At 41.2% G+C, this 14,118-nt stretch overlaps 1 protein-coding gene and 2 long non-coding RNA genes across 56 annotated transcripts; 1 reads left to right on the top strand and 2 right to left on the bottom strand.

Annotated features, from left to right (window-relative positions):
- Positions 1 to 579: 579 nt before the first annotated feature.
- Positions 580 to 3,667, bottom strand: LOC127359803 (uncharacterized). Its single transcript, XR_007882860.1, has 2 exons — positions 3,489 to 3,667; positions 580 to 1,172 (listed from the first exon to the last, which is right to left on the bottom strand). It is a non-coding gene; the product is annotated as an uncharacterized LOC127359803 (long non-coding RNA).
- Positions 3,668 to 7,834: 4,167 nt separating this feature from the next.
- LOC127359804 (uncharacterized) lies at positions 7,835 to 13,818 on the bottom strand. Of its 5 annotated transcripts, XM_051393945.1 has the most exons (6): positions 13,257 to 13,689; positions 12,041 to 12,253; positions 11,524 to 11,819; positions 11,205 to 11,491; positions 8,990 to 10,763; positions 7,835 to 8,542 (listed from the first exon to the last, which is right to left on the bottom strand). In XM_051393945.1, exons 1-5 carry the CDS (start codon positions 13,308 to 13,310, stop codon positions 10,702 to 10,704), a joined length of 912 nt encoding a protein of 303 aa, XP_051249905.1. In that variant the 5' UTR covers positions 13,311 to 13,689; the 3' UTR covers positions 7,835 to 8,542; positions 8,990 to 10,701. The 5 variants fall into 5 exon arrangements, 1 of the variants encoding a protein (XP_051249905.1); XR_007882863.1 differs by lacking the exons at positions 7,835 to 8,542; positions 8,990 to 10,763; positions 13,257 to 13,689 and adding an exon at positions 13,699 to 13,818 and having other exon boundaries at positions 10,876 to 11,279; positions 11,536 to 11,819; XR_007882864.1 differs by lacking the exons at positions 7,835 to 8,542; positions 8,990 to 10,763; positions 13,257 to 13,689 and having other exon boundaries at positions 10,876 to 11,279; positions 11,536 to 11,819; positions 11,978 to 12,086.
- LOC127359813 (uncharacterized) lies at positions 10,693 to 12,096 on the top strand. Of its 50 annotated transcripts, none has more exons than XR_007882934.1 (8): positions 10,693 to 10,763; positions 10,860 to 10,984; positions 11,016 to 11,078; positions 11,142 to 11,204; positions 11,269 to 11,491; positions 11,524 to 11,618; positions 11,713 to 11,839; positions 11,871 to 11,965. It is a non-coding gene; the product is annotated as an uncharacterized LOC127359813 (long non-coding RNA). The 50 variants fall into 50 exon arrangements; XR_007882949.1 differs by having other exon boundaries at positions 10,860 to 10,890; positions 10,953 to 11,078; XR_007882958.1 differs by having other exon boundaries at positions 10,860 to 10,890.
- Positions 13,819 to 14,118: the final 300 nt, after the last annotated feature.

Raw genomic sequence — 14,118 nt, forward strand, 5'->3', positions numbered from 1 at the left:
GGGCGAGCGGCATAAAGACAGCAGTGTCTCGTCACATGATGCACACTGACTCTACCCGACAGAGTTTCACTGTCAGCTTGGATCCATTCGGTCCAATAACGTTTGAACGTCTGAAAGATTCTCACCATTAAATCCTTTTATCTCTATTAATTCAATTCAATTTTATTTGTATAGCACCAATTCATAACAGAAGTTATCTCAGGACACTTTTCAAATAGAGCAGGTCTAGACCAAACTCCTTAACATTAATTACAGAGACCCAACAGTACCACCATGAGCAAGACCTTGGAGACAAGGGCAAGGAAACACTGCCTGTTAAAAGGCAGAAACCTAGGACAGATCCTCCGGCTCTAGATGGGTGGTCGTCTGCCTCGACCAGCTGGGGTGAGAGAGAGAGAGAGGCAGAGAGACAGAGAGAGAGAGACACAGAGAGACAGACAGACAGGTGCACAGCAACAACAGTATTGTGTAACACCCCTTTAAACAATAATAGGTGGTAATACTACTCTAGATAATGGACCAGTAGGTTCGACTGCTGGAGCACAGTGAAATGCTTAAATTAAGCTCAGAGGCAAGAGGTTGAACTTAGGAACATGCCGGCTTTTTGTATTAAAGAAAATAATAATACATACAAAATCACAAACAATGGGACCACTCACACTGATAACACTGGTTGTATTAAATCACAAAAAAAAAGTATCACATTTGCAATTGCTCAGTTTCACATTAATTATCAAAATCTTAATTCTAAACTGAATTTAAGATTACTTTTGTACAATTCTCTATCTAAATCAAATTCAATTATATAACATGGCCAAAAGAACAATCAATTTTGCATCCAACCAATACTCTTCAGGAAAATATCCTGCCACTCAGTTCTCAGTTCCACACGATGAAGTCAAAAAGTCAAAAGTCAAGTCAGAGTCATAAGGGGGAATGTGTGTGTGTGTGTGTGTGTGTGTGTTGATCTGGGGGGGCTGAATGTGAGAATGTTTTGCAGCAGTCGGCCTACCACCCACAGGGTGTGGCAGAATTAGGATACGTTCAAGAAGCCACTGGTAGTATCTGGTGATACTGTTTCACTTTCACTTTTGATCCAGGTGGGAAGGCTCGCCATCAACGTCGCTGGAAGATCCAAATCCAGAGAACAAACAACCAAAAAAAACCCTGACCTGTCGACAGACAGTGTCCATTACACACAAAATATTAAAATCACAGTGTAAGCTTTCCACTTTGCTAGGTCCTGTAACCTTTCATTTTAACATTAACTGCATATAAAAAACAAATTTGCAACAGCACAATATAATAGTCAATATGGATAATCCATAATGTAAAATAACTTCCCTTTTTGTAAATAAAATAGCTTCTCACAGCAACAAGTAAGCAAATAAGTGCATAAAAGGTCCGTGTATGTTTTGGTCATTGGATGTTCCTTTCAGAAACGGGTATTAAAAACAGAAAACGAGTGGTTATTTGATTTTCGTTTTAAAATACAAAAATTAAAATTGAAATACAAGGTGTTTTTCTTTTCATGGTCAAAAAGGGATGAGCGAAATTTTAAAAATTATTAGATTTTCATTTTCTATTTCATATAACAAAAAATAAAATCACTAGAAAACAGAAACAGAAAAAAGGCCTGTTGTTTCATATTCTGAGACCGGATGTTGTCATTTACAGGACGGTGCTGTGGAGAAGAAACAGTAGGCTAGTAGACTGCGGTCAATCCAGCCGTGAGTCCGATCTCCGTGGTCAAATCAGCCGCACTTAAATTTAGAGCGTACAAGTATTCTCAGCATTATGGTAAATGCGGAGAAACAGCGTATTTACTTCCGGTTTTCAAAATAAAGGTATTTAGAGCCGTAAGCTATAATTAAAATATGTTACATTAAAGTGTTTCATGCGCCCCTGATGAATAAAAAAACACTTTATATCAAGTATCTTTACTGCACCAGTGTGGAGAAATGCCAAAATAAAAGTCTCATATTTATGCCTCCAGACATTGCATATTTGACCGTATTTGAGGTACTATTGCTCAGTGTTTCCTGGCTACTGAGGGTATTTTTACTGTACCAATTTGGAGAAATTCAATAATAAAAGTCCATATTTGTACCTCCAGATTCCATATTTTCTTATATTTTTGAGCTACTGTAAAAACATATTGCTCAATATTTCCAGGCTTTCCAACACAAAATCCTACACAATTCTAATTTGTTTACTTTTTACACAAAATGCAATGCCAGTCCACATTCTTCTTATTTTGCTGCTCTGCTGTGTCCATTTGTAGGTAAAAGGGAAAAATAATTAGTTTTAACTTCAAAACACCATTGTACCTACTGTCTCTTCCTCACATATTATTTTTTTATATTATTCAGTGTGACAGCTGTTGCAGGTGGTTCCACATACAGTTTACATTTTTACAGTAGCTCAAATATAAGAAAATATGGAATCTGGAAGTATAAATATGGGACTTTTATTCTTCAATTTCTCCACATTGGTACAGTAAAAATGCTTGATATTAAGTATACTTGTAGTCTTAGATGTGTAGAAGTCAAATATATCACCCATAGCCAGGAATTACTGAGCAAAGTGTTTTTACAGTAGCTCAAATATATGAAAATATGCCACATGGAGGTACAAATATGGACTTTTATTCTTCAATTTCTCCACATTGGTACAGTAAAAATGCTTGATATTAAGTATGTTTGTAGTCTCATATGTGTAAAAGTCAAATATACCATCAGTAGCCAGGAAACACTGAGCAATATGTTTTTACAGTACCTCAAATATGGTCAAATATGCAATCTCTGGAGGCATAAATATGAGACTTTTATTTTGGCATTTCTCCACACTGGTGCAGTAAAGATACTTGATATAAAGTGTTTTTTTATTCATCAGGGGCGCATGAAACACTTTAATGTAACATATTTTAATTATAGCTTACGGCTCTAAATACCTTTATTTTGAAAACCGGAAGTAAATATGCTGTTTCTCCGCATTTACCATAATGCTGAGAATACTTGTACACTAACTTTAAGTGCGGCTGATTTGACCACGGAGATCGGACTCACGGCTGGATTGACCGCAGTCTACTAGTCTACTGTTTCTTCTCCACAGCACCGTCCTGTTAATGACAACATCCGGTCTCAGAATATGAAACAACAGGCCTTTTTTCTGTTTCTGTTTTCTAGTGATTTTATTTTTTTGTTATATGAAATAGAAAATGAAAATCTAATAATTTTTAAAATTTCGCTCATCCCTTTTTGACCATGAAAAAGAAAAACACCTTGTATTTCAATTTTAATTTTTGTATTTTAAAACGAAAATCAAATAACCACTCGTTTTCTGTTTTTAATACCCGTTTCTGAAAGGAACATCCAATGACCAAAACATACACGGACCATAAAATTAGCCCAATGAAGGTACAAATGACAAATTAATACAGAAGTTAGATTAGAAAACTAATTTGGAAAGAAATATGAATTTCTCACCGATCTCACGTTACAGGATGGCCGCACTGACACAAAATGGCGGCGCTCAGAAACAACCACACAGTTTCTAAAACCAAAAAATATAACAAGGGTACAAATACTTAATATAAAACTCATGAATAATTAGCTCTCGCCATAAATGAATTATAATAAAGATATAATAAGATCTTTTAGTTGGGTAATTTACCTGCTCCTCGGAGCTGTACGGACAAAGTACGGACAAAGTACGGACAAAGCACGGACAAAGCACGGACAATGTACGGACAAAGCACGGACAAAGCAGGGACAATGTACGGACAAAGCACGGACAAAGCACGGACAAAGCACGGACAAAGCAGGGACAATGTACGGACAATGCACGGACAAAGCACGGACAATGTACGGACAAAGCACGGACAAAGCACGGACAATGTACGGACAAAGCACGGACAATGTACGGACAATGCACGGACAAAACACGGACAATGTACGGACAATGTACGGACAAAGCAGGGACAATGTACGGACAATGTACGGACAAAGTACGGACAAAGCACGGACAATGTACAGACAAAGCACGGACAAAGCACGGACAATGTACAGACAAAGCACGGACAAGGTAAGGACAATGTACGGACAATGTACGGACAGAGTACGGACAGAGTACGGACAGAGTACGGACAATGTACGGACAAAGCACGGACAAAGTACGGACAAAGTACGGACAAAGCACGGACAAAGCAGGGACAATGTACAGACAAAGCACGGACAATGTACGGACAATGCACGGACAATGCACGGACAAAGCACGGACAAAGTACGGACAAAGTACGGACAAAGCAGGGACAATGTACAGACAAAGCACGGACAAAGTACGGACAAAGCAGGGACAAAGCAGGGACAATGAACAGACAAAGCAGAGACAATGTACAGACAAAGCAGGGACAATGTACGGACAAAGCAGGGACAATGTACAGACAAAGCACGGACAAAGTAAGGACAATGTACGGACAATGTACGGACAGAGTACGGACAAAGTACAGACAATGTACGGACAAAGCACGGACAAAGCACGGACAATGTACAGACAAAGCACGGACAATGTACGGACAAAGTACGGACAAAGTACGGACAAAGCACGGACAAAGTAAGGACAATGTACGGACAATGTACGGACAGAGTACGGACAAAGTACGGACAAAGCACGGACAAAGTACGGACAAAGCACGGACAAAGTACGGACAAAGCACGGACAAAGCAGGGACAATGTACAGACAAAGCACGGACAAAGTACGGACAATGTACGGACAAAGCAGGGACAATGTACAGACAAAGCACGGACAAAGCACGGACAATGTACGGACAAAGCACGGACAAAGTACGGACAAAGCACGGACAAAGCACGGACAAAGCAGGGACAATGTACAGACAAAGCACGGACAAAGTACGGACAATGTACGGTCAAAGCAGGGACACAGCAGGGACAATGTACAGACAAAGCAGGGACAATGTACAGACAAAGCAGGGACAATGTACGGACAATGTACGGACAAAGTACGGACAAAGCACGGACAAAGCACGGACAATGTACAGACAAAGCACGGACAATGTACGGACAAAGCACGGACAATGTACAGACAAAGCACGGACAAAGCACGGACAATGTACGGACAAAGCACGGACAAAGCACGGACAATGTACAGACAAAGCACGGACAAAGTACGGACAATGTACGGTCAAAGCAGGGACAATGTACAGACAAAGCAGGGACAATGTACGGACAATGTACGGACAAAGTACGGACAGAGTACGACAAAGCACGGACAATGTACAGACAAAGCACGGACAATGTACGGACAAAGCAGGGACAATGCACGGACAAAGTACGGACAAAGTACAGACAAAGCACGGACAAAGCACGGACAATGTAGGGACAAAGCAGGGACAATGTACAGACAAAGCACGGACAATGTACAGACAAAGCACGGACAATGTACAGACAAAGCACGGACAAAGTAAGGACAAAGCACGGACAAAGTAAGGACAATGTACGGACAATGTACGGACAAAGCACGGACAAAGCAGGGACAATGTACAGACAAAGCACGGACAAAGTACGGACAATGTACGGACAAAGCACGGACAATGTACGGACAAAGTACGGACAAAGCGCGCGAAGGAGACACAGTCAAAGCTAACGGCTATTAGCTCGAGCTACTAGCGCTGCGGCTAGCGACTGTGCTAATGCCCGTTTTAACACTAGTTCTTTCACTAGTACTTCACTAAAACAACAACGGACTTCCGTAAACGAAGAGTAAACCATATGTTTTCGGGTTTTCTTCAGTTTTTGCCGTCCAATCTTTCGTCTCTCTTCTCAATATCGGCCGCTCACTCTCGCTCCTCTCTTCATACAGACGGCGGGAACTCTCTGCATCCAAGTCACTGATTGGTCAACACTGGCTTGTCAATCTCTTCACAGATATCAAAGATCCTCTTATTTAGGTGATACTCATTACTCTGAGTGAAAATAAATTGACAATAGTCTCTAATTAATTTTTTCCTTCTTCTCTCATTCTGGAACTCACTCTGTTATGTGGGTTACAATTGGTAATGGCAGTCTAGCAGGATCATGGCAGGAGGCTCCACCAGGATCCATAAGAACCTGTGAGACGAGAAAGCACAAGAACTCCGGGGAAGAAGTGAAGTTAGTAACATGCATTAATGGAACATGAATGAGTGCAGAAAGAGAGAGGAAGAGAGGAGCTCAGTGCACCATGGGAATCCCCCGATAGTCTAGGCCTATAGCAGCATAACTAAGGGATGGTTCAGGACTCACCTGATCCAGCCCTAACTATAAGCTTTATCAAAGAGGAATGTCTTAAGCCTACTCTTGAATGTGGTGAGGGTGTCTGCCTCCAGAACCACAACTGGAAGCTGGTTCCACAGGAGAGGAGCTTGGTAACTGAAGGCTCTGGCTCCTGTTCTACTTTTAGAGACTATAGGAACCACAAGTTGCCCAGCACTTCGAACTACCCGTATTACTGAATGCTGCTCGCGCTCTTCACATCACAGTAACGCTGGCAGGCCACACAGCAGTTACAGTATTTAGGAGGAAGAGACGGAGCTCCTCAGTGGCTTTACCAAACGCAGTCTGAAGGAGTGCCGTCCCCTCACTGAAAGCTTCAGGAGTTCATGTGAAACAAACAATAAAGCTGTGAACACAACTGGACGACAGACCCACCGAGAACACCGAGACACAGAGAACACAGTTTAAAGTCTTTAAAGATGCAGTGTGATATTGGCTGTAGTTTAAAGACGCAGTGTGATATTGGCTGTAGTTTAAAGACGCAGTGTGATATTGGCTGTAGTTTAAAGACGCAGTGTGATATTGGCTGTAGTTTAAAGGGTTAAAGACGCAGTGTAATAGTGGCTGTACTTTAAAGACGCAGTGTAATAGTGGCTGTAGTTTAAAGGGTTAAAGACGCAGTGTGATATTGGCTGTAGTTTAAAGTCTTTAAAGACGCAGTGTAATAGTGGCTGTAGTTTAAAGACGCAGTGTAATAGTGGCTGTAGTTTAAAGACGCAGTGTGATATTGGCTGTAGTTTAAAGTCTTTAAAGACGCAGTGTGATATTGGCTGTAGTTTAAAGTCTTTAAAGACGCAGTGTGATATTGGCTGTAGTTTAAAGTCTTTAAAGACGCAGTGTGATATTGGCTGTAGTTTAAAGACGCAGTGTGATATTGGCTGTCGTTTAAAGATGCAGAGATCAACTGATTGGCAACGACTGGCAGCTCCTTCAAACCTGCTACATGTTAGTTTGAATGTGTAGTTTATCTTTCATATAGGTCTGATGAGGGATCAGCTGCTGCCGTCGGTACGCTCACTCCTTCGTAGACTTTGACCAGAGCCCCACAGTGGGTGCTGTGGCCCCAAGAGGAGAGGAAGAGAGCCGATAGGGGCCCTGCTGGATAATGTCCCTCTGGACCAGATGGGACAAACAACAGCACTAACATCAGCAGCAGAATCAAACTGTGGTTGAGTGAGTCAGCAGCGTCTCTGTTCAGCACTTTGTTGTTTAGTTCTCTGTTTTTTACCATCAGACGCCTGAACGCAGCGTCTCTGGAAAGTCCCCACTCTTTACTTTCACTTCCTGTTCGTCAGCAGCCAATCAGAGACAGAGCTGCTGATGACTCATCAGTTACCTGGAGCAGCAGGTGGTTGTTGAACAGCAGAGAGAGAGGAGGAGCTCAGACGCCCCCTACTGGATCAATATCAGATCAACAATAACAATACAGACCATAATATATTTACAACTGAAATCCCACTAAAATATCACCAATACATATAAAGACTATTAAAAACTAAAATCAGTTCAAACTGTTTGTTTACTTTATTTATAATGTTTCATAAATTCAACACAAATATTTTAAAATAATTTACTGAAAGCAAATAATAAACTAAATATAGAAATAAAGTGTCTTAATATTATTATTAATGTTAATAAGTCAGCCAATTAAAAGCAGCTGCTCACTGTGTCATCTGTTGCTAGGCAGCAGAGCGTTGATGCTCAGCAGCAGTGAAACGCCCCCTGCTGGTTGTTCATCATCATTACACATATTATAAACCACAGATCAATAAATAAATAATATTCTGTTATTATATCACACTGCAGCTCTGTGATATAATAATATAAAATAGAGTTTAATTAATTCATTATTTATTTATTTTAATAATAATAAATGGTTTTATTGAAATAAATCAATACCTGCTGCTTCTGTAATTTATTATTTATTTTTGATGATTATTATAATATTACCTGACTCAGGTTTATGAGGGACTGTGATGTTGCCATGACAACAGTGTGTGGTGTGAAATAAAAGAAGATTTAATAACTTATATCAACATTAAACATTAAAACTGAAGTGCAGGTGAGCTGGCTCCGCCTCTTCCTGTTGCTGACTTCCTGTCAGTGTACAGGTGAGATCAGTGGGTGTTGATGTGCAGACAGGTGAGCTGTAGAGGACGAGTCATCCTCGTCATGAAGTCTCGCTCTCCTCGACTGAACCTCTTCTTCTCTGAAACAAACAGATTTATAAACACTGTTACAGGAAGTCTGGAGACCTTCAAAATAAATGTTAACACTTTAAAACCTCATGTGTGAACTTTATTGAAAAAAATCCTCTGATTATTGATTGTATATTGATTATGTATTGACTGTATATTGATTACATATTCAATTCAACTCAATTTTATTTGTATAGCGCCAATTCATAACAGAAGTTATCTCAGGACACTTTTCAAATAGAGCAGGTCTAGACCGAACTCTTTAAAACATTAATTACAGAGACCCAACAGTACCACCATGAGCAAGACCTTGGAGACAAGGGCAAGGAAACACTGCCTGTTAAAAGGCAGAAACCTAGGACAGATCCTCCGGCTCTAGGTGGGTGGTCGTCTGTCTCGACCAGTTGGGGTGAGAGAGAGAGAGAGAGAGAGAGCGAGAGACAGACAGACAGACAGACAGGTGCACAGCAACAACACGATTGGCAATGGCAGTCAAGCAGGACCATGGCAGGAGGCTCCACCAGGATCCCTGAGAACCTGCGAGACGAGAAAGCACAAGAACTCCGGGGAAGAAGTGAAGTTAGTAACATGCATTAATGGAACATGAATGAGTGCAGAAAGAGAGAGGAAGGGAGGAGCTCAGTGCACCATGGGAAATCCCCCGATAGTCTAGGCCTATAGCAGCATAACTAAGGGATGGTTCAGGACTCACCTGATCCAGCCCTAACTATAAGCTTTATCAAAGAGGAATGTCTTAAGCCTACTCTTGAATGTGGAGAGGGTGTCTGCCTCCTGAACCACAACTGGAAGCTGGTTCCACAGGAGAGGAGCTTGGTAACTGAAGGCTCTGGCTCCTGTTCTACTTTTTAGAGACTATAGGAACCACAAGTAGCCCAGCATTCAGAGAACGCAGTGTTCTAGTGGGGTAATAGGGTACTATGAGCTCTTTAAGATATGAAGGGGCCTGACCATGAAGAGTGGGCTTTTTAAGAAGGGGTTTAATTACAGCTACTTTAAAGGACTGTGGTACATATCCTGATAATAAAGAAAGATTAATCATATCCAGTAAAGAAGTGCCAATTAAGGGAACAACTTCTTTAAGCAGCCTAGTTGGGATCGGGTCTAATAGACAGGTTGATGGCTTCGATGAAGAAATGATTGAAGTTAACTGATGAAGATCGATAGCAGAAAACAGTCTAAATATATATCTAAGTTTACATTGGCAGAAGTCCCTGAACTTGGAGAGCCACTGATAACTGTTGATGGCAGTTGGTGATTAATTTTTTTTCTAATAGTGATAATTTTATTATAGAAGAAGCTCATGAAGTCATTGCTACTTAAGTTTATGGGGATATGTGGCTCAATAGAGCTGTGACTCTCTGTCAGCCTGGCTACAGTGCTGAAGAGGAACCTAGGGTTATTCTTATTTTCTTCTATTAGTGCTGAATAATAGGCTCCTCTGGCATTACGGAGGGCCTTTCTATAGGTTTTAAGATTATCTTGCCAATTTAAGCGATATTCTGATCATTTGGAAGAGCGCCATTTCCTTTCAGATTTCCTAGCTATTTGTTTTAACTGGCGGGTTTGGTGGTTATACCAAGGTGCTAGTCTCCTATGTTTTAATAATTTCCTTTTTATAGGAGCGATAGAGTCTAATGTTGACCGTAGTGAGCCTGTAGCACTATCGACAAGATTATCAATTTCAGAGGGACTTAAGTCGTTATAGGACTCTGTTAAATTCAGACATGGCATTGAATTAAACACTGAAGGGAATCTCCTCCTTAAATTTAGCTACAGCACTGTCAGATAAACATCTGCTGTAGGAAGTTTTGCCTAATGGCTTATAATCTAATAGTATGAATTCAAAAGTTATTAAATAATGGTTAGATAGGAAAGGATTATGTGGGAAGACTATTAAATGTTCAATATCAATGCCATATGATAGAACAAGGTCAAGAGTGTGATTAAAACAATGAGTTGGTTTATTTACACTCTGACAGAAGCCAATTGAGTCTATTAATGATATAAATGCATTACTAATAAACCATATTTCCTTTTATTTATTTATTTTAAACAGACATACACAGTGTTTCACTGACAACAATAATACAATATATAATCCATAAAGTATATAATCTATTATATAATACCATTAATACTGGTGGGTGAGTTAAATAAGACCTGTACCCTCTGTGGGTGAGGTAAATAAGACCAGTACCCTCTGTGGGTGAGGTAATTAAAGACCCATACCCTCTGTGGGTGAGGTAAATAAAGACCCGTACCCTCTGTGGGTGAGGTAAATAAAGACCCGTACCCTCTGTGGGTGAGGTAAATAAGACCTGTACCCTCTGTGGGTGAGGTAAATAAGACCCGTACCCTCTGTGGGTGAGGTAAATAAGACCCGTACCCTCTGTGGGTGAGGTAAATAAAGACCCGTACCCTCTGTGGGTGAGGTAAATAAGACCCGTACCCTCTGTGGGTGAGGTAAATAAAGACCCGTACCCTCTGTGGGTGAGGTAAATAAGACCTGTACCCTCTGTGGGTGAGGTAAATAAGACCTGTACCCTCTGTGGGTGAGGTAAATAAAGACCCGTACCCTCTGTGGGTGAGGTAAATAAAGACCCGTACCCTCTGTGGGTGAGGTAAATAAGACCCGTACCCTCTGTGGGTGAGGTAAATAAAGACCCGTACCCTCTGTGGGTGAGGTAAATAAAGACCCGTACCCTCTGTGGGTGAGGTAAATAAGACCTGTACCCTCTGTGGGTGAGGTAAATAAAGACCCGTACCCTCTGTGGGTGAGGTAAATAAAGACCCGTACCCTCTGTGGGTGAGGTAAATAAAGACCCGTACCCTCTGTGGGTGAGGTAAATAAAGACCCGTATCCTCTGTGGGTGAGGTAAATAAAGACCCGTACCCTCTGTGGGTGAGGTAAATAAAGACCCGTACCCTCTGTGGGTGAGGTAAATAAAAACGCGTACCCTCTGTGGGTGAGGTAAATAAAGACCCGTACCCTCTGTGGGTGAGGTAAATAAGACCTGTACCCTCTGTGGGTGAGGTAAATAAAGACCCGTACCCTCTGTGGGTGAGGTAAATAAGACCCGTACCCTCTGTGGGTGAGGTAAATAAAGACCCGTACCCTCTGTGGGTGAGGTAAATAAGACCCGTACCCTCTGTGGGTGAGGTAAATAAAGACCCGTACCCTCTGTGGGTGAGGTAAATAAAGACCCGTACCCTCTGTGGGTGAGGTAAATAAAGACCCGTACCCTCTGTGGGTGAGGTAAATAAGACCTGTACCCTCTGTGGGTGAGGTAAATAAGACCCGTACCCTCTGTGGGTGAGGTAAATAAAGACCCGTACCCTCTGTGGGTGAGGTAAATAAGACCTGTACCCTCTGTGGGTGAGGTAAATAAAGACCCGTACCCTCTGTGGGTGAGGTAAATAAAGACCCGTACCCTCTGTGGGTGAGGTAAATAAGACCCGTACCCTCTGTGGGTGAGGTAAATAAAGACCCGTACCCTCTGTGGGTGAGGTAAATAAAGACCCGTACCCTCTGTGGGTGAGGTACCTGTACTTAGAGACTCCCACACAGCGAGCAGCTCCACTGTAGCTGCAGGAACAGGAAACACATCACATGACCTTTGATCTGACCCAGAATGCACCTCTGTTCCGTGCTCGTTGCCCACACACCCAGATGCATCATGGGAGGAGGGGGACCGACAGCGCTGATGGGACAAACACAGAGATCAACACAGCTGATATTAACTTTAACTGATTAAGGTTTTAAATAAAGTTTGTTAGTATAAGACGAGTGATGAGTCAGCAGTTCCACCGTCTGATGGCGCGCGTCGTACTGACTGTGTGACAGCAGCATTATGGGTAATGGGACTGATGTTAGACCTCCAGTTACTGATGAAGGTTGGATGGATGAGATCTTACAGATTAATGAGACATTGTTTAAATAAATAAAACATTTCAGCTGATGGACTGAGTAACTGTACTAGTTTAATCAATCAATAGTTAATAATCACATTGTAACGGACTGTGTAATCAATCAATAGTTAATAATCACATTGTAAAGGGCTGTGTAATCAATCAATAGTTAATAATCACATTGTAACGGACTGTGTAATCAATCAATAGTTAATAATCACATTGTAACGGGCTGTGTAATCAATCAATAGTTAATAATCACATTGTAACGGGCTGTGTAATCAATCAATAGTTAATAATCACATTATAACGGGCTGTGTAATCAATCAATAGTTAATAATCACATTGTAACGGGCTGTGTAATCAATCAATAGTTAATAATCACATTATAACGGGCTGTGTAATCAATCAATAGTTAATAATCACATTGTAACGGACTGTGTAATCAATCAATAGTTAATAATCACATTGTAACGGGCTGTGTAATCAATCAATAGTTAATAATCACATTGTAACGGACTGTGTAATCAATCAATAGTTAATAATCACATTGTAACGGGCTGTGTAATCAATCAATAGTTAATAATCACATTGTAACGGGCTGTGTAATCAATCAATAGTTAATAATCACATTATAACGGGCTGTGTAATCAATCAATAGTTAATAATCACATTGTAACGGGCTGTGTAATCAATCAATAGTTAATAATCACATTATAACGGGCTGTGTAATCAATCAATAGTTAATAATCACATTGTAACGGGCTGTGTAATCAATCAATAGTTAATAATCACATTGTAACGGGCTGTGTAATCAATCAATAGCCTGTCAGTCAGGGCAGTTGCCATGGCAATGATAGGTGTGAGATATCACCTGGGAGTGTCAGAGGACCTGTGGGGGGGAGTGTGTTCAGCTCGGGGCTCCGGTGTGTGTGTGTTGGGGGGAGACGTTGGCGAGCTAATGTTGATAGTGATAGATGTGTCTGTTTTTATTGTGTTGCCGTTGGTTACGGCCTACAGTGTTCAAGCTGTGGAGAATAAAGACCAGCTACACCAGCTCCTGCTTCATAGCTCCATTATTCCAACATGATATTGAGTGTATGCTCTCAGTTATATTAGTAACACATTAACACACACACACACACACACACACACACACACACACACACACTCTCACTCACTCACTTTAATCAACTGTGTGTGTGTGTGTGTGTGTGTGTGTGTGTGTGTGTGTTACCTCGACAACCTTATCTGGAAAACAGACAGCAGCAGTGTGTTGCCAGGCAACAGGCCAGGTGGATAAGGGGGTGTAGCTTAAGTCCAGGTACACCTGGAGACTCCTCCCAGTTTGGTCAGTTTGGTCAACACACACACACACACACACACACACACACACACACACACACACACACACACACACACACACACACACACACAGACACACAGACACACACAGACAGAAACACACACACAAAAATAAGAGAATGAAATGTGGGCTGTTAAATATCAGGTATCTGTCCTCTAAAGCTGTTTTAGTGAATGAATTAATATCAGATTATGATATTGATTTACTTTGTCTTACTGAGACCTGGTTGTCCCACGAGGAGTATGTTAGCCTAAATGAATCCACACCCCCCAGTCATATTAATACTCACAT

The sequence above is a fragment of the Dicentrarchus labrax genome, unplaced genomic scaffold (genome assembly GCF_905237075.1).
Source record: "Dicentrarchus labrax unplaced genomic scaffold, dlabrax2021, whole genome shotgun sequence".
In the NCBI taxonomy this organism is placed as follows: domain Eukaryota; kingdom Metazoa; phylum Chordata; class Actinopteri; family Moronidae; genus Dicentrarchus; species Dicentrarchus labrax.

Excerpts from the sequence above, each read along its gene's own strand:
- LOC127359804 (XM_051393945.1), bottom strand. The coding sequence starts at position 13,310 with ATGGCAACTGCCCTGACTGACAGGCTATTGATTGATTACACAGCCCGT. Across the intron at positions 11,820-12,040 it reads CTCACCCACAGAGGGTACGG|GTCTTATTTACCTCACCCAC; the intron begins GTCTTTATTTAC and ends CAGAGGGTACAG. Across the intron at positions 11,492-11,523 it reads GGGTACGGGTCTTTATTTAC|CTCACCCACAGAGGGTACGG; the intron begins CTCACCCACAGA and ends GTTTTTATTTAC.